The sequence below is a fragment of the Gossypium arboreum genome, chromosome 2, assembly GCF_025698485.1.
Source record: "Gossypium arboreum isolate Shixiya-1 chromosome 2, ASM2569848v2, whole genome shotgun sequence".
Lineage (NCBI taxonomy): Eukaryota > Viridiplantae > Streptophyta > Magnoliopsida > Malvales > Malvaceae > Gossypium > Gossypium arboreum.
In genome coordinates this window covers 48324773-48345767 of record NC_069071.1, presented here as the reverse complement: position 1 = coordinate 48345767, position 20995 = coordinate 48324773, and the positions used below count along the sequence as shown (strand labels likewise).

Here is a 20995-nt window from a genome sequence, read left to right as displayed (position 1 = left end):
CAGCCATACTTAACTGAAACCTCCAAGAAATATTCTTGAGGTTCGAGCTTTTTGGGACTTGCGTTACTTACCGACGGTTTGTAAAAGGATTCTCGATGATAGCCACACCCATGACGAAACTGCTTCAGAAAGATGTCAAGTTTGAATGGACGGAAAAGTGTCAGAAAAGTTTTGACCAATTGAAAACTCATTTGACGGAAGCTCCAGTACTAGTACAGCCCGAATCTGGCAAAGAGTTTGTCATCTATAGTGACGCCTCCCTACTTGGGTTAGGTTGCGTATTGATGCAAGAAGGTCGAGTTGTGGCCTATGCGTCGAGACAATTAAAGCCACATGAGAAAAATTATCCGACCCATGATCTCGAATTGGCTGCCATCGTATTCGCCTTAAAGATATGGCGACATTACTTATTTGGTGAGAAGTGCCATGTGTATTCGGATCACAAAAGTCTCAAATATTTGATGACTCAAAGAGACTTAAATCTGCGACAAAGACGTTGGCTCGAGTCATTAAAGGATTATGAGCTGGTCATTGACTATCACCCGGAAAGGCTAATGTGGTTGCGGATGCCTTAAGCCGAAATCACCGCTTGCTTTACGACGATGAATGTACACTTGTCTATCCTACCCGACAATGTGTTAGTAGCCGAATTAATGACCAAACCATTGTTGACTCATCAAATTCGTGAAGCTCGAAAAGTTGATGAGGAGTTGCGTGCAAAACGGGCCGAGTGTGTTCGAACAAGGAATCGGAGTTTCAAATTGATGATGACGATTGTTTGAGGTTCGAAGTCGTTTGTGTGTTCCAAAGAATTGAACTTATTTCGATAATTCGAACGAAGCTCATTGTAGCCGAATGGCAATCCACCCGGAGTACGAAGATGTACAATGAGTTGAAACGTCGGTTTTGGTGGCATGGTATGAAACGAGACATCTCCGACTTTGTTGCAAGATGTTTAATATGTCAACAAGTGAAAGCGGAGCACCAAGTGCCTTCGAGGTTACTTCACCGATCACGATACCCGAGTGGAAATGGGATCGAGTCACAATGGACTTTGTGTCCGGACCGCCGTTGTCGACAAGTAAGAAGGATGCAATTTGGGTTATTATTGATAGATCGACTAAGTCGGCTCACTTTATCCTGTATGCGTATGGATTTTCATTGGATAAACTAGCTGAATTGTACGTTTCTCGGTTGTGAGATTACACGGGTACCGATTTACATTGTGTCGGATAGAGATCCGAGGTTCACCTCGCGATTTTGGAAGAAATTACAAGAAGCATTGGGCACCAAGTTGCATTTCAGCACCGCCTTTCACCCCCAAACCGATGGTCAATCCGAGCGATAATTCGATACTTGAGGATATGTTGAGATGTTGCATCCTCGAGTTCGGTGGTTCGTGGGAACGGTACCTACCTTTGATTGAATTCGCTTACAACAATAGTTTTCAATCAAGTATTAAGATGGCGCCTTACGAGGCTTTGTACGGCGTAAATGCCGTACACCATTGTTTTGGACCGAGCTCGGTGAGAACAAAATTTTGGAGTGGATTTGATTAAAGATGCTGAATGAAAGTAAAAGTAATCCGTGAAAATCAAGATAGCCTCCGATCGTCGAAAATCGTATGCGGTTTGAAACGAAAGGACATTGAGTATCGGTGGGAGATAAAGTGTTTCTTAAAGTTTCGCCGTGGAAAAGATACTCGATTCGGCCGTAAGGGCAAGTTGAGCCGAGATTCATTGGGCCGCATGAAATCTCCGAACGAGTTGGCCCGATTCGTATCGTTTGATCTTGCCCCCGAACTTGAAAAGATTCACAACGTCTTCCATGTTTCAATGCTTCGACGCTATAGATCTGATCCGTCGCATACGTAATTAGTCCATCGAGGTTGAAATTCAAGCCGATATGAGTTATGAAGAAGAACCGATTCGTATCCTAGCTCGTGAAATGAAAGAGTTGCGAAACAAAAGGGTTCCGCTAGTGAAAGTGTTATGGCTCAAACACGGGATAGAAGAAGCTACTTGGGAACCCGAGAACTCTATGAAAGAGCAATATCCAAACCTATTTACGGTAAGATTTTCGGGACGAAAATTTCTAAAGTGGGGAGAGTTGTGACAGACCTTAAAACGACCCTAGTCGAAATGTGGTTTCGGGACCACAAAACCAAGGCATAAAAATAATTTAATATTTATTTTATTGCCTATAATGTGTGTTAACTCATGTGTGATATTTTTATGCTTTGATTTAGAATTATAGATGTGAATTTCACTAGAAAGGACCTAGTAATAAACTTTGAAAGTATGAGGGAAATGTGTGATGACTAATTAAAGGATGCATGCAAAACAATGGACTTGCATGTCAAATTTCCCCATAGCTAGTGGCCGCCATGACAAGGATTTATGGGCAAAAATCATGTCATGAAACATGTGTGGTAAATGGGTTATGATGGAAAGAATAAAATAAGGGTTATGGAATAAACAATTAATGTTAGTAGATGAGAAACAAAAAAAAGTGTCCATCTTCCTCCATAGCTTGGCGAATGTCCTAAAGGAAGAAAGAAAAAATTTTGTTCATCTCTTTTCACTCTCTTGTTGGCCGAAAATACTAAGGTTAAGGAAGGAGTTTTGCTTCATACTTGGTTTGGAAGAGGATTAGGAAGAGGTTGGCTAAACTTGCATCAAGATTAAGGTATGTTTGAGGTTTATGCATGTTTTTAGTTGCTAGCTTAATGTTCTTGTTAGCCCATGGTTCAAATCCTTGTTATGTCATGGGAATGAAATTCGGCCAAAGTGAATGTGGTGTTAATGCCATTGCATGTTAAATAACAAGCTTGAAAGTGATACATGTGATGGAGGATTGAAGATTCTTAGATTTTCTTTTAGCATTTTTTTTGAATGAGATACTAAGTTCTTTGTTTCACCATGACCAAATTGAAATGGTGTGGTGTTGTGGTATTCGGCCATGATATATCCATAAGTATAATTCATGCATGTTGCATGGTAAGTAAGATTTAAGCTTTGGAAATGTGTATATATTTGGATATAAGCCACTTGAGAATTCGGCCCTTGCACCTACATGAATATATGTTTGCACATGATGGATTGGTATGACATATATACTAATTCAAAGTGTATATTTGCTTGTGATGATGTGTTGATTATGAAGTAAATAAGAGATGTGCAATGAATTACGATATGTAATGTGTTAGTAGTAAAATGTATGCTGTTTTTTTTTGTGTGGTATTAAGTGTATATTCGGCCACATGAGGGGTAATTAGTGTGCATGCATTCGGTTTGAGGCAAGCATATTGATGCCTATTCTTGGCTTAGAAAATTCGGCTAAGAGGAATATTAACTAATGTGTTGAGTTCGATTTATGATTTCGTACATATACAACTTTGATGCCTAATGTATATAAGGGCCAAGTACTTTGAACTTCACGTTGATGTTTGAATGTATTGAATTGCTTGTTGTGATGTAAAAATGTGCATGACCATTGTGTATTTGAGCTAAAGGATGGCCATATGACCATTTACACTCCTTGTCATATTCGGCCATAAGCTATCATGATGAGATTTTAATAAGTTAAATTTGTGTAAATTAGCTCAAGAGCAAAGGGGAGCTAAATCCGATAAAGGGAAGGAAAAAGTAGTTGAATAGCCGTCGAAATCGCTCGACAACATCCAAGGTAAGTCTTCGAGTGATGACCCTACTTGAATTATATCAAAATTATGCTCCTTGTTTGTGTGGCCATTGAGCCGAAATAGTAAAGGTTGATAGATATTTTGTGTTAGAGCTTTAGTAACGAAAATGAACTATGGACGTGTCTTGAATATTGATATATATGTAAGTGAACATTGGAAATATATCCGGCTAAGACCAAAGGCATTCGTGCGAGTTGATATATCCGGGCTAAGACCAAGGCATTCGTGCGAAGTTGATATATCCGGGCTAAGACCGAAGGCATTCGTATGAGTTGATATATCCGGCTAAGACCAAGGCCTTTGTGCAAGTCACCAAATCCGGTTATGACCAAGGCAATCGTCTGAGTCGCTATATCCGGTTAAATCCGAAAGTATGTGATTCGAAGTGAGCAATCTTGCTGTGAAAATTTCAGCTTATACACTTGTGAAAATTCCAGCAATGAGGTATGTTTGTATGTGCTTGTACTAATTGAATTCTTACAAGTAAGTATCGCTAAGTTGATAAACGAGCTACCGCCTTGGGCTAAGTTGTTCTTTTGTGTATGAACATAAGGGTCGGTGATGTGAAATAAGTATGAGTATGGGAATGTGAATTAGTAAAGTGGTTTAATTAGCCATGTGAATAAAATACCTTAGTCAAAGCTGATTTCATTGCTTGAGACTTACTAAGCATTAAAATGCTTACCCGTTGCTTTGGCTCTCTGTTTTATAGGTTTCGCTCGTTAGCTATCGGATTCGGGATCAAAGAAGTCAAGTCATCCACACTATCGAAGCCCCATTTTGGTACAAATTTTGGTTGAACTTTGAAATGGCATGTATAGGACCATCCTTTGTTGAAGGTCATGTACCTTCCGGTTTGTGTAAACTTGGATAGCCATGCGAAAATGGCTTATATACGTTTTAGCATAGAACTATAATCGTTTGTATGTTGACCCTTATGAGGTATGGAATTATTTTGAAACGATTAGCCATTGGAATGGTTAATCATGATCACGCTTTGTGCTATGTATGTAAAAAGGGCCAATTGAATCATGGAAAGTATGAAATAGGTAAAGCCTACTAAAGGCAGATGCTGACAGCAGCAGTGACGTGGATGTGAAAAATCACTAAAATAGTAGGAATGGTATTAAATAGCAAATAAATTATGTAAGTGTACCTTGATGAATCTACTTTCATATGGAAGAAACGAAATGGTCATATGAGTTATAAGTTAACAGATTTTAAAGTTCTTGTGAAATAGGGCCAGAACGGTTTCTGGATCCCCTGTTCCAACTTTGGAAAATCATTGTAAATTAACCAGAGATAATTAGGAGTCATTCCATATATGTGTAGATTCCTCTCTGAGTCTAGTTTCTATAGAAACAAACGGCATTAGTATTGAAGCCCTGTACAGGGAGATATCCAATTCGTAACGCACAAAGGTCAGTGTAGTCGATCCCTACAACAGGCGAGACTTTAACTAATAAACTGTACTAATTGGCTCGACCAAAATTCTAGAAAAAATATGTAGATGGACATATGAGTCTAGTTTCAGGAAAAATTTACGGAACTGATTTTCGAGTTGTAAAACTCAAGTTATGAATTTTAGAGCGACTAGTACTCAGATTGGCAGCTTGTCTGAAAATTGTCAATAAGTGGGTTGAAGTCTGTTAACACCTCGCGTTCGACTCCGGCGACGGTCTCGGGTTCGGGGTGTTACAGTTCTAATATTACTACTAACGTTACAAGAACCTAAAGGGTTACACCGTATGGTTAAAACAAACAAAATCAAAATAGATTTGGTATTGTGTTTAGCTTTCACATGAATTAAATTAATTATTGAATTAAATTAATTTGATAGTTAAATTTTAAACGAATTAAATATACAAGCTTGTTGTACACAAATTAAGAACATAGTTAAGATTAATAGATGAATTTGATTCTTATAAAATTTAACGTAATATCTTTTACCGAAGTTATTATAATAAATTATTATTTTGATTTCATCAAACATTGAAAATGGTAGTTATAATTCTTTTTGGAAATAATATAACGTTTTTTTAATACTTTCCATATGGTATAGTTCTTTTTGGAAAGAGTATAACGTGTTTGATGCTGTCCATATGTTCTTTATAAGATTTGATTCCATTTTCACTATACGACACCAAAATCCTGAATTAGAGTAAGTGTGTTTTAAAAAAAATTGACAAAAAGGTCTAACAACCGTCTTTGAAATCTCTCTGAAATTGTTCAAAACCTTTTTCTGTTCGTGGTTGACTAGGTGTACTACGTAGAGGCCAGAACCTTTTCGTTGCGGCTTGGAATCGACATTGAATCAGCAACATCCTCTTATCATTTTTCGGTCAAAACCAAACTGTTTCATTCCTCGTACATGGATCCATGGCTGTGGATCACAGGAATATTTTTCCACTACACCACGGGGCGTACTGGTAGTTATAATAGTGGAATCAGAGCCACTTGTATGATATAGATATAGGATTAAATTGATTGGTTAATGCCATTCTATGAGATACATGCTATTTCATATGTTTAATCGATATGTTTTTATGAATATATGATATCTGTTAATTTCTATTAAGAACGTGCTTATTAAATCTATTAAACATATGTGAGTATGTGTTCTTCTCAATTGATGATTAAGTGCTAATCATTGATTTTGAAGCCTATTGGATCTTGTATAAGTGTTAACGAATCTATTTTGGGGCAGTGGGGGTTTTTATCATTCAAAGTTAATTTTTAACTTGTTAATTACATTTCAAAAAGGAACAAAAGTTGTTCCAGTAAGAAGCATCTCAGAACAAACTTTTTTAAAAAATATTATTCTATTTTTAAAAAATTTATCAAACAATAACAATTTTCCATAGAGATTTGAGTGCAGTTTTTAAAATTTCGTTAGGGTCTGTCGCTTACAGCACCGATGTACGAAACCCCTATAGGGGGTATCGCCCACTAACCCCTATGGTAGCCCACATTAATTGAAGGGACAATTTAGTAATTCACATTAACAAGCTGTTAAATAAAACATATCATATATTGTATTCTATGTTCGTTATGCACAGTGTTTGGAAATGCATGGTTATAGCCCGATAGCCCATTTAATTTATTAATTGCAAAGGTTGTAATTTTATAAATACAGCCTGCGTGCACTACAGCAAAATTGACTTTTAGCGTCCTTTTTTTAGGCTTTTAGTGGCGCTTTTAAGTGCCGCTAAAACTATTTGCGGCATTTTTACAAGCGTCGCAAAAAACGCCGCTAAAGTTTGCGGCATTTATCTAAAAAAATGCCGCTAAAGGTCATAAAATTTAAAAAATATAAAATATTATAAAAGTCATGCAAAATATAAAAAATTAAAATTCATTATCAAAATATTGAGAAGAAGAATAATATCTATGATATAAATATATATCCCACCAAATAGAAAGTTTATCAATAATAATCAAACAAAATACCGCACTTATCATACTACACCAGAAATCTAACAAAATACAAATAGAACAAAATAATGATAGAATGCACACTTTAAGATTAGTAATTAGCTCAAACAAGTCGTCACTATGCATGAATTCAGCTAATCCTAAACCATGCATCTAACAAAAACTCAAACCTGAGAAAAAAGAAACAAAAGTTAATGAATGACACATATAACGTCAAATTAATAATAAAATATGCAATTAACAAGTCAACATTAACGCCACATATAACATCAAATTGCACAACTTAATATACTCAATACATTAGCATAAATAACATCACATTGAACAATGAATTTAACACATTCGAATAGATCAATTTTAAGCTCACTAATGGTTAATTTAGCATGTGAACAACATATAAATGTTTTGCATTTACAGCATGGTTTAATCAACTTTAAGCAGGAAATTAAATGCTGCAATTTTCCAGCATTCAAAATCATATATGGACAGCATTCAACTTCAAGCAGGAAACAATAATTAAACTACCATTTTTTTCAAACACCTATTTTTTTCTTAATTTAGGTTCTCTTATTTAGTAAATCATAATAAACAACATAAACAACAAAAAAGTAACTTACAGACCACATCAATAAATTTCAAACACATATATTCTAGGATTCAATTATTCAAAGATTTGCAAGAAAATGTTGTTAAATCAAAGGGAAATAAACAATCGAAAAAAAATAAAACACATAACAGGCAATAAACTACAAGAAAAAATGACAACATCCAAAGATTTAAAAAAGACAGATATAAAAAGTGTTTCATAAGGCTGTACACTGAAAAGTATAAAAAAAACACTAAAAAAAAGAAAAAAAAAAGCATAAATCGGATGGATTATAGAATGAGTTATGCTTTGTGGATAAGTGATCTTCAAAACCAAACCAAAAATAATTTTAATTGATTAAAAAATGCACTTAAATAGATTTGATTGTTTTTATTTTTATTAATAAAGTCAATATTATCTGGTTTATTTCATATTTATTGTTATTTAAAAAATTATATAATATTTATAAATATTAAATATAAAATATTAATCAATAATATAAAATATTTTTAATAAGCCTTGCAAATACAATCTATCACTAAACAATTTCAAAATGAACAAGTAAAAAAGTATTCCATAAATTAAACAATAAGATCATCCCATACTATCCATAATTGAAAAATTTAAAAATATGCCTTAAATCCTTCTACTATTAAAAATTTAGAATTTAGTCCATATATTTTCTGAATTCAAAATTTAAGTCCAACTATTAACGTTGTTTTAAAATCTAAAAATAGATAAACTAAATTCTTGAAAATAAAAGTATAGGAGTAAATTTCAAAATTTAAAAGCGTACATGGACTTATGACATATTTTAATCTTCTACAAATCAAAAATAAAGAATAAAATATTTAACTTTAAATCTAAAATTATATTTTAAAATTTATTTTTTATCTACCGATATACCATACTTCGGTCGGTAAGGGCGAAATCAATCAGTAAGCACTCATATAATTAGTACCAACTGTATTTTATACCAGAATAACATTGACTACATTAAAAAATTGCTGAAATCCAGACTCAATCTTAAGTCACGCAAATAATAGTGGCTAGTTGATTAATAAATTTGACTATTATGTAAGATGGACCCAAATAATTAAGGAGATCAAAAAAAATATTATTTATGTTGTTTAATTAATAATAATAAATTTAATATACAAAAGGAAATGAAGACATAAAGTAAGAAATGCAGTTCCCTTTTCATGAATGTTAAGACAATGAGAGAACAGTGCAGGAGATAACAAACCTAGTTGGCATAACTGTTACCCATGTTTGCCCAAGCATACACATAGTTTGGCTTCAAATCTAGTGCCTAAAGATCCAGACATAGACCAAAAGACTAAATTCAATAGTGCTGAAAATATGGCCACCACAGGCAAAGGGAAGTTTATCATCAAATAATTTTAAATGGACAATCTCAGTAATAGAGGCTAAACAAATCAAACTGCATATGCAAGATCTGAATGCATTAAAAAAGGCATTTTGAAAGAGATGATCAAGGGTATATGTAAATTGAGGAAGTGCATAATCAAATCATCTAAATCAACCAATAGCTTCAACAAATCAAATAACTAATTACATGGAGCTGAATAGAAGAGCTAGTTTGTCTTCTAAGGTCCAACTAGGTGCAACATGTTATTTGGAGCATATTTTTAGCAGCCTAAGGTTACAAAGATGGAGCAAGTAAATAATTCAACCCTATAAGAGAGATGTATAACACACCAATGCATCACTTTACCATTGAAAGATAAGAAAGAAGAGAAATAGAGGAAAAGATGATGCAACCCATATGAGTTTGGCACACAGAAGATCGACATGTTGTGTTATCACATGTTTCTTTGATTAATACCAGAATATAACAATAACATTTCCAAAATGTAATGCTAGGGATAAGCTTCTAGTAATCTTAAGGAAAATTATATCCTGTCACCGTATGTAAAACTCTAAGTCCAAAATATAATCACTGCAGTCATGGAAATCATATGCAAAGACACACTCTTGTAATCACAGTATTCACAACATAAGCAAACTATCCCACAGTAACATTAGAGGAAGCGGCTTACACTTAAACCAAGATTGCAATATCAAGGCATTGTTCCAAAAGAAAAAAACTAACCAAAAAAACAAAGAATTATATTACATATGCAAAATACAAAGAATTAGCAAGCTCCGGTGGTGCAAGAGTACCATACTTTGGGTGATGACGTAACCATCCATACAGATACTTTAAAGCAGCAGTCTATTCCAATTCTGAACTTTTCAAACAGTATTATTTGTTTGACACTCCAAATTTTAATCTCATATTACTAAGAAATGTTTGCATAAATAACATATATTTCCGGAAGTCTGCAGTATTTTGTCCCGAGCAATAATCTGAACCTTTATCAAAGCAATAATATGTAGGAAAATGTTAAGTAGAGACACGAGAAGATAAATTAGGAACCCATGTATGCTTGTTTATCCAGATATTTATCCATACGCATGCATGTGAAATGTGCATAACAGTCTAAGTTGAAGTTGTCCAACATAAATAAAAACCGAAAAAGAAAAACCCAGAGAAGAATAAACACTGTGAACTTACAGTCCCAGTAGCCCAAATCCAAGCCTTCAAACTGAGAAGTGGAGGCTTAAGCTTAAGTTCCTTCATGCGAGTGAAGGCTTGTTCCCACTTGTATTTAGCTTTTGTGACAGCTTTCTGAGCAGCCCAAATGGCATAATCCACCTAAGAACGAGATAAATAGCAAGGTTAGAAAGAAAAAAAAGAAAAAAAGAAATACAAGTGAAGCAAATGTGAGAAAGCAAAAGCAAAAGCAAAAGAGGTAAAATAAGAGACAGAACTTGCAAGGCTTGCGTTTCAAGTTCACCGAAAGCGGCAAGTATGGAATAACTACGAGGTAAGTGCAGAAAATAAGGGTGCCATGGAGAAGCCTTTCCTTTATTGATTTCATATACCAAACAAACAGTGAATAGCTGCCTTGCAAATGAAAATAGGCAAATTGCTTTAGTCCAGTCATTGTGTTTGGTTGAAACGCAGATTAAAACATATATCAAATACTGAAACACAAAAGCAAACCTGGGTAGAAGAGTGAGAAGGATGGGCTTTGAGTGCAAGAGACAAAGTTTCATCTCTTGAAAGAAGAGAGTCAGTTATGATTAAGGTAGATTTTGGAACTTTAAAAAGCAACTCTCCTTTGCTAATCGGTCGGAGAGCAGCCACACCTCTTCCCCCAGCGTCGGGGAAGCAAGAGACATCCAGATAATGGAGACGCTACTGTTGGAGAGTTTTTTTATTGAAAAGGGCAACGGAGGGGTGAGATTGGGGGTGTTTTGAGGATACTGATCGGACATGAGAAAAAGAAAACATTTTAGAAAGGAAAACAATCCCGTTTAAGTTAAACAATTATGTTTTTTTGCGGCGTTTTTTTAATAAACGCCGCTAACCCCTTAAATCTCCAATTAAATTTTACTTAAAACATATCATATTTATAAATACTTAACGTAAATTTACTTAAATCTAATGATATTGTTTTAATTTTTTTATAAATATATACATGTTATTTTCATTTGATATTTATGAATTTTTAAATATAAACAAGTTAAATATTTTAATTATTATTTTTTTCTATTAGTTATTGAATTATATGTAAGTTGTGGATTTAGTCATTTTATTTTAATTTTGTTATTTTTAGTCATTGTAATTTTGAAATTTTGAAATTGTAGTATTAATTAAATGGTAGCTATTAAATTCATTAAGTTTTGCTATTTCTAAAATCTAATGTAACAAACATATTACTCACAAAAAGCCAGTTACAGATTTAACGGTTGTCATTTGTGTCAAAATTAAAATTTCAAAATTCGAAAAGTATAGGGACCAAGAATGATCTAATCAGATAACATAAACTCAACCTACAACTTTACGCAGAATTTAACCAAACATAAATAATTGCTATCATTTAAGTGATCATGACTAAAATTTTAAATTTTGAAAAGTACAAAAGATAAAATTGATTGATTTGAAAAATACAGGGACTAAAACTAATCAAATTAAAATATAAGGACTAAATTTTAAGTTTAAATTTCACTTAAATAAATTAAGTGTAGAGGAATTAATTTGAATTGAATTATTTTAATATATCAAAATATTTTTAGATTAAATCTTAAACCATTTAATATATATATAATTTATCTATTATCTCTTCAATAATTTAAACTATAATCATAAGTTTAATATATTCAAATTAATATTATCTCTTTTACAATTATATAAGAAATCGTTTAATATATAAATTAAAAATACTAATTAATCTAAACCCTAAACCTCTTAACCCCTATCCCATAAACACTAAACACTAAACCCTTAACCCTTAACCCTTAACCCCAAACCCTTACACCTTAAACTCCAACCCTAAACCCTAAACCCTAAACCATAATCTCTAAACCCATCATTCATCTTAAACCTTCAAATACTAATTAACTCCTAAATCTTAAACCCTAAACCATATATCTTAAACCATAAACCTTAAACTATAATGATAATTAATTCAATATTTTAAATTCAATACTATCTCTTTTTACGATTATATAAGAAAATATTTAATATATTGTATAACCATAATTTTTAATAATTATTGTTTTAGGGGTTATAGATTAGTGTTTATGATTTTTTTAGGGTTTAGGGTTTTAGGGGTTATATGACTTTTAGCAATGTTTTAGCAAAAGCGCCGCTAATGCTCTGGTTTTTAGCGGCGTTTTACCTAAAGCGCCGCTAATTCTCTGGTTTTTAGCGGCGTTTTACCGAAAGCGCCGCTAATGCTCTAGTTTTTAGCAGCGTTTTACTGAAAGCACTCTAATGCTCTGGTTTTTAGCGGCGTTTTGCCGAAAACGCAGCTATTGCTCTATTTTTAGCGGCGTTTTAGCAAAAAACGCCGCTATTGCTATGTTTTTAGGGTCATTTTACTAAAAACGCCGCTATTGCTCTGTATTTTACAATTTTTGCAGCGTTTTTTGCTAAAACGCCGCTAAAGCCCTATTTTCCTATAGTGGTGTAATGTCTTTCTATATTGCTCTTGCATTTCTCTTCTCATCTTACTCCCTCGTAAGTCAAATAAGTTTCTGTAATTGTAAATTGTATAAGCTGTTGCGTATTAGAGGGAAAGAAGGTTGGGTTAACTAAAGTGGAAAGGAAGCTTGAGAAGTGGCATACACCCTTAGGATTCCTTCCGGTTCTCCCATTGACTTGGGGGAACCACCTTAGTATTATGGGCTATAACTATTGCATTTATTTATTGCTTTATAGTTTTCTTATATATGATACGATGGATGATATGTTAGCATGCATGTCATAGGACATTAATAAGATCAATTAAAGGATTAAAATAGACAAAATGTCGACTATTAATGGGGAGATTAATTTAATTTAAAACCCCTCAATAAAATATTAAGTTAAGATTGCCTATCAATATTTACCCTCGATAAAGCCTCAATCGATACAATGTGGGTTCTGCTAAAGCGAAGTACATGTATCTATCTTGGTCAAACGCGAAGAATAAGTAAGTGATATTTGCTAGTTATAATATTGGTTAAGAGCTGAACTAGGTTACTCTAATATGATTAGATACCTAGAAGCAATAGTTTTGGATAATCATGAGATGATTGGAAGAATAGTTGTTCACAAAAAGGAGGAGTTACATGTGATGTAATTAGCAAGTGTTGCTTACCTAAATAACCATAATCTTGAGAGTAAAGCCAAAGCTAACTTAAGAAGAGGTGAAATATGGGTCCTTACCTACGAGAAAACTTTAGAGAAAGTCTTTTCGAAATTAAGATATGAGGGTTATTAATTTTGAATAAAATAGTGGGAGCATTATCTAATAAAGTCATTTTCAATTATTATATTAAACTTGGTAAATGTAATCATCGGCAGATTTTATTTTTGTAGATTTATTATGGAAAATAATGCAAACTCTTTATCATTGCAATTTGTCCTTGAGAAGGACAAGTTGAACGGTCTGAACTTCCTTGACTGGTTCCATAACTTGAGGATTGTCCTCAAACAAGAACATAAATTATATGTCATTAAAGAACCCGTTCCTTATGAACCAGTAGTTAATACCTCTAGAACTAACAAGGATGCTTATAAGAAGCATCTTGATGACATGTCAGACATAGAATGTGTAACACCCCAAACTTGGCCTAGACGTTACGGTCGAATCCGACGTGCCACATTGAAGTTAAAAATCCACGTTTCGTTTTAGCGCTTTAAAACCAACTTTTGTTAAGCTTAACCAAGTGAATGGGAGCTGGGCACCAAGTAGGAATCCGTAACAGAGGAGGTGAGCCATGAAGGCTGCTTAAGTACTTAGCTCTTCGATTGGATCCAATCATAGACATGCCCACAACTATTGCCACACTTGGTTATAATGAGTTGAAATTTCTTTGAGTAGATATCTTTGATAAATCGAATAATCGTGACGTTGTGTTATTTTGAAAACAAGTATCGTTTTGAAAATGCGTCCTAACTCTAGCCTATTTGAATTATTATCAACAAGTTTAAAGTTATTAAAAATAAAATAATCTCGGAGAAGAAAATAAAGTTAAAATGGCCTTATTACACCCAAAAATAAATAATAAATAAGGTAAACTAAAGAAAACCAATCACTTATTTCAAAAGCCCAAAAGCAATCACCATGGCCACTCTGAATCCCCTCCGGCTCCAAGCCCCCACATCAAGGCTCACCTACAAGGTTAAGGAAGGGGTGAGTTTGGAAACTCAGTGTGCAACAAGCCCTTTTCAGAGCCCAAAACAATATCAGCCTGCTGGGCATAAGCCCAAATTCAATCTCAGCATATATTGGGCCGAAGCCTTTACATTATTCATATCACTGGGCCGAAACCTTTTCATTATACATATCACTGGGTCGAAGCCTTTACTGTAACAATATGGCCCATAGGCCCATTTCAATAATACATGCAACATCAATGAACATATGCAAGCCCATTTGGAGAGACTACTCAACCCACCAACCGCTGCTCTCCACCCGTACCAACCAAGCTCTCTATGTGGGGAATAACTCAACCCACCCAACCAAACTCTCAACTGGCAGCATAGCTGCTTTATCATATAACTGGAGGCCTAGCCTCTTTTAATAACTGGGGCAAAAGCCCTTTTTGGTAAACTGGGGCAAAGCCCTTTTCGGTAAACTGGGGCATAGCCCTTTTGCACTTCCTCCATCCATATAAACCCAACCCATACATAAATGAATACATCATGTGCAAATCATACATATCATGTGCATATCGTATCAAATCATATATATATCAAAATCTCATGCATCAAACTCACAATTAAACCCTAGGGGTAAAATGGTCATTTTTACCTAGGGGCAAAACAATCATTTTCATATTGTAAGGGTAATTTCGTAATTTTACCAAATATTAGGGTTTTCCATGTTCATTATCAGTTACTAACAATTTCATGTGTTTTGATAGCGATTCTAGCCCATTCTTAGCGAAATCGAGTTATTGGGCCAAAAACCCCTAATGAGCCCTACATAGCCGAATTAGTTATCTAGGCCCATTTAGCCCATTTTCCATAACGGTCTTAGCCGTATTAATGCACAATCTGACAAGATTCCAATTTCTACCAAATTTACCCAAATGGGCCCGGAAGCCCATTGGGCCCGATTTCAACCCCTCGAGGCCCAACTTACCATGATGCCGAAAATCGTGCTCTTACCTATTCCAGCGATCCCGATCATCTACTTAGTGAATCTAACTAACCAATGAGCGTTCGCATGCTCACAAGTCCTCGAAATGCCAGAATTTTGGCATTTCGGCTTTTCGACAAATATCAAGTTAAGCTATGAAATAGGGTCCGTTACACACCTGATTTGTGACAGCCCAAAATTGACCCTAGTCGGGAAGTGGTTTCGGGACCGCTAAACCGAGTCACTGAAATTTTGAATGTAATATTTATTGTCTAGAATATGTAATTATGAATGTGTGAAAATTTCAAGCTTCGATTTAGTCGATTGCATGTGAATTTAGTCAATAGGACTTAGGTGTAACACGTTTGAAATGTGATAGGTGAATCTATAAGGACCTAATAGTGCATGTAATCAAAAGGGAGGACTTGCATGTCAAATTTCCCCCCCTAAGTACTAGTGGCCGGCCATGACAAAGAGTGATGGGCAAAAAAAAAAAAACATGTCATAAAACATGTTGTGACAATGGTGTATGTAAGAAAAAAATAAAATAATGAGCATGGGAATTGAATAATGAAAGTGAAGAAAAAAAAAAGAGAATGGTGAATGTTCCCCCCCTTTGCCGTGAGTTGAAGAAAAGAGAAAGAAAAAAAAATTTGTTCATCCTTTCCATTCTCTCTTGGCCGAAAATTCTAAGGAAGAAGGAGGGAGTTTTTGCTTCATGTTTGGTTTGGAAGAGGATTAGGAAGAGTTTTGGCTATACTTGTATCAAGATTAAGGTATGTTTTGTAACACCCCGAACCCGAGACCGTTGCGTTGTCGGACACGAGGGTTAACAAGCCAAAACCACTTATAGCAATCGACCAACTTGACATTCCCAGCAAGCTGGAAAACTGCGTCACTGTTGCCTTAAAAAGCATATCTCGAGTTACAAAACTCAGAAACTGATTACGTAAATTTTACCTGAATTTAGACTCATATATCCATCTCTGGATTTATTTCTAGAATTTTTGGTTGGGCCAATTGGTACAGTTTATTAGTTAAAGTCGCCCATGTTACAGGGGTCGACTACACTGACCTTCGCGCGTTACAACTTGAATATCTCTCTGTACAGGGTTTAAATACTGATGCCGTTTGTTTCTAATGAAACTAGACTAAAAAAATAATCTTCACATATAAGGCATGACTTCTAATTAATTTTGGATAATTTATGGTAAATTTTCAAAGTCGCAACAGGGGACCCAGAAACCGTTCTGGCCCTGACTCACGAGAATTTTAATATCTCTCGGTATACTATTCATATGATCTTTTAGTTACTTTCATATGAAAATAGACTCGTCAAGGTTCGATTTCATAATTTATTCACCATTTAATACCATTCCTACAAATTTTGGTGATTTTTCAAAACCACATCACTGCAGCTGGCAGCATCTATTTTTAAGGTAGGCTTTACCTAATTTGTAGTCTCCATGGGCCAACTATGGTCTTGCCATACATGGGTCCACATATGATCATATTTAGCCATTCCAATGGCTGATCATGTGACCAAAACTACCATTCCAATCCATAATCACATCATGAAACCATATATAATTACAAACCACAAATGGTCTAATTCCATACTCCACTATTACGAACCATTTTCGCATGGCCGTACACATGTACAACACAAGTACTTAAAGACAACCGAGGGTAGTCCTATACATGCCATATCCGAACTCAACTAAAGGAGTACCAAAAAGGGGCTTTGATAGTGTTGATGACTTCACTTCAATGATCCCGAATCCGATCGTTAACGAGCAAAATCTAAAACAGAGAAACAAAGGAACGGAGTAAGCAATTTATGCTTAGTAAGTTTCGAGACATAATTTACACACAACCAAAGCATAGCATTCAAGTAGCTAAACAATAATTCATATGCACAATTTCTCAAAGACATGCTTACTTCACAATCCCAACTCTTATTTTCATACACAAACAACGGCTTAGTTAAGGCCGATAGCTCGTTTATCATTGGAGCGAATATTAATACACACTTACTCATAGTGTGCAAAGCACACACAAAACATACCTTGTTGTTGGGAATTTCACAAGTGCATTAACTGAAAATTTTCCAGCAGCTTATAAATTTCAAATCACATACCTTCGAGTTTATCCGGATATAGCTACTGTTCAAAACACCTTCGGACGTAGCCTTGTTATGGTAACCCGCACAAATGCCTTCGGGACTTAACCCGGATATTACAACTCGCACAATTGCCTTCGGGCTTAGCCCGGATATCATAGCTCGCACAATTGCCTTCGGGTTTAGCCCGAATATCATAGCTCGCACAATTGCCTTCGGGCTTAGCCTGGGTATCATAGCTCGCACAATTTCCTTCGGGCTTAGCCCGGATATCACTCGAACATTCATACACATCTTTGTTTCATTCTCACAACAAAACTTTTATGCACAATTCACTTAACAAAAATATCATTTCGGCTCAATGGCCATATACAAGGGCAGAATTTCGATTGCTTATTACTTCATTCAATCGAATCAAAATCTAAGTTTCGATACTCGAAAACTTACCTCGGATGTTGTCGAGCGATTCGATGGCTATTCGACTACTTTTTCCTTCCCTTTATCGGATTTGGTCCCCTTGCTCTTGAGCTTAATTTAACAAATAATTTGATTCAATCATTTGAGCATCGAAAAGAAGAACTCAAGGCACTTAGCCCACATATATTCACTAGACATTAAAGTCACATAAGTACGAATTCATGAATCGACTTAACACACAAAGCCTTCAACATGCTTACTCATGGCCGAACAACACAACCTCTTAGGCACTCATTCATGGACGATTATACTTAGTCATACTTGCACCAAATCAACAATAAATTCCAAGATTTTCACATCATATGTGTACTAGGCCGAATGTACTTGCAATTTCACAAACATTCTTCAACAATTTCTTCTTTAAACAAACATATTTATCATTTACTTCATAACCAAATCATCATGTGCAAACATACATACACATATAGGTGCATGGCCGAACCTCAAGGTGTTCATAACCATCTAAAACACAAAATTTTACCAATCAAGTAACAAGCATAAATCATGCTCATGAATGCATCATGGCCGAATACATCACATTCATACCCCTTTCAACTTCGGTCATGGTTAAATAAAGAACTCAATGTCTTCCTCAAGATTGCTACAAAGAAATTTCAAGAGTAGTCAATCCATCATTGCATGCATCATTATCAAGCTTCACATTTAGCATGCAATGGCTTTAACACAATATCAACCTTGGCCTAATACCATTTCCATGGCATAACAAGGATTTGAACCATGGCTAACATGAACATCAAGTTAGCAACTAAAACATGCATGAATCTCATGACACAACTTCATACATACCTTAATCTTGATGCAAGTATAGCCAAATCTCCTTCTAGATCTCTTCTAAACCAAAAATGGAGCAAAATCCTATCTTCTTCCTTAGTATTTTCGGCCAAAAGGAGAGAACAAGGATGAACAAAATTTTTTCTTTGCTTTTCTTTCACTCACGGCAACAATGGGGAGAATACCACACTCACACACATTTTTTTTGTTTCTCTTCCCACCACTAAATTTTTTATCATTTCATCACATCATGCATTATCAAAACATGTCATAACATGTTTTTCCTTGCCCATAACTCCTTGTCATGGCCGGCCACTATGCCATCTTTGGGGAATTTGACATGCAAATCCCTTAATTTTGCATGCATTATCAACTAGTCATCACACATTTCCCCATCATACTTTTAAAGTTTACTACTAGGTCCTTTCTAGTGAAATTCACCTTTATAACACTAAATCGAATCATCAAAAATGCCACACACAAATTAACACATATCATAGGCATCAAAATAAATTTTAAATTATTTTTATGCCTCGATTTTGTGGTCCCGAAACCACATCCTGACTAGGGTCAATTTTGGGCTGTCACATGTTTGATGTTGTGCCATGAGATTCATGCATGTTTTTAGTTGCTAGCTTGATGTTCTTATTAGCCATGGTTCAAATCCTTGCTATGTCATGGGAATGGTATTCGGCCAAGGTGGATTTTGTGTTAATGCCATTGCATGCTAAATATGAAGCTTGTTAATGATATATGTGATGGTGGGTTGATGACTCTTGGATTCTCTTTTTAGCATTTTTAGTGAGACATTAAGTTCTTTGTTTAACCATGACCAAAATTGAAATGGTGTGGTGTTGTGATGTATTCGGCCATGGTATATCCATAAGCATGATTTATGCCTATTGCATAGTAGGTAAGATTTGTGTGGATATATGTTTATATTTGGTTATAATCAACTTGAGATTCAGCCCTTGCACCTATATGTATATATGTTTGCACATGATGTATTGGTATGACATATATACTATCTCAAGGTATATATTTTCTTATGATGATGTTTCGGTTATGAAGTAAATGATAGACGCGTATTGAGCTACAATATGTAATGCATTAGTTAGTAAAATGTATGCCATTTATGTGTGGTATTAAACATGTAATTGGCCTCAACATCAACATGCATATTCGGCCACATGAATGAGTACATAGGTTGATGTGTTGTTAGGCCATAAGTAAGCATGTTGAAGGCTTTATCTTGACTTAGAAAATTCGGCTAAGGAGAATACTAACTAATGTGTTGAGTTTGATTCATGATTTCCGTACATATGTGACTTTAATGTCTAATGAATATATGTGGGCTAAGTACCTTGAATTCCTCTTTTCGATGCTCAAATGATTAAATCAATTTATTTGTTAAATTAAGCTCAAGAGCAAAGGGAACTAAATCCGATAAAGGGAAGGAAAAAGTGGTCGAATAGCCATCGAATCGCTCGACAACATCCGAGGTAAGTTCTTGAGTAATAGAGCTTAAATTATGATTTGATTAGATCATGTTTTAAGCAAATCAAATCATGCTCCTTGTGTGTGGATATTGAGCCGAAATTGCAAGAGTGATAAGTGTCTTGGGTTTGAGTTTTGCTAATGAAAATGAAATACAAATGTGTCATGATTTAGTGTTAAATGTGCATGATGATTTGAATGATGTCCAGGCTAAGTCCCAAGGCTTTGTGCTAAGTGACCATATCCGGACTAAGATCCGAAGGCATTTGTGCGAGTTCCCAAATCCGGACTAAGATCCAAGGCATTTGTGCAAGTTCCCAAATCGGGTTAAGTCCCAAGGCATTTGTGCGAAGCTATTATAACCGGGCTATGTCCCAAGGCTTTTGAGCGAAGTCGCTATATCCGGATAAGATCCGAAGGTACGTGATTCGGGAATGAACGATCTTCTTGTAAAATCCCGCTAATACATTTGAAAAAATTCCAGCAATGAGGTATGCCCGTATGTGCATTGGAATAGTTGAGTTCCTTCAATAATATTCGCCGGTTGAGTAATGAGCTTAGGTATTTGGCTAAGACGATCCCTTATGTATGAACATAAGGGTTGGAATGTAAAGTAGAAATGATTTGAATATATGAATACGCGGAATTATCCGCTTAATTATGTGAATGCTATACTT

The 20995-nt window shown here is 35.0% G+C and overlaps 1 protein-coding gene across 4 annotated transcripts; it reads right to left on the bottom strand.

Annotated features, from left to right (window-relative positions):
* Positions 1-7072: 7072 nt before the first annotated feature.
* LOC108475390 (protein SET DOMAIN GROUP 40-like) lies at positions 7073-11143 on the bottom strand. Of its 4 annotated transcripts, XM_017777352.2 has the most exons (5): positions 10798-11143; positions 10563-10698; positions 10306-10446; positions 8971-9036; positions 7073-7308 (listed from the first exon to the last, which is right to left on the bottom strand). In XM_017777352.2, exons 1-4 carry the CDS (start codon positions 10848-10850, stop codon positions 8971-8973), a joined length of 396 nt encoding a protein of 131 aa, XP_017632841.1. In that variant the 5' UTR covers positions 10851-11143; the 3' UTR covers positions 7073-7308. The 4 variants fall into 4 exon arrangements, 3 of the variants coding, with proteins under 3 accessions (XP_017632841.1, XP_017632842.1, XP_017632839.1); XM_017777353.2 differs by lacking the exon at positions 8971-9036 and having other exon boundaries at positions 10798-11133; XR_001869968.2 differs by lacking the exons at positions 7073-7308; positions 8971-9036 and adding an exon at positions 9723-10103 and having other exon boundaries at positions 10563-10694; positions 10798-11114.
* Between the last annotated feature and the right edge of the window lie 9852 nt (positions 11144-20995).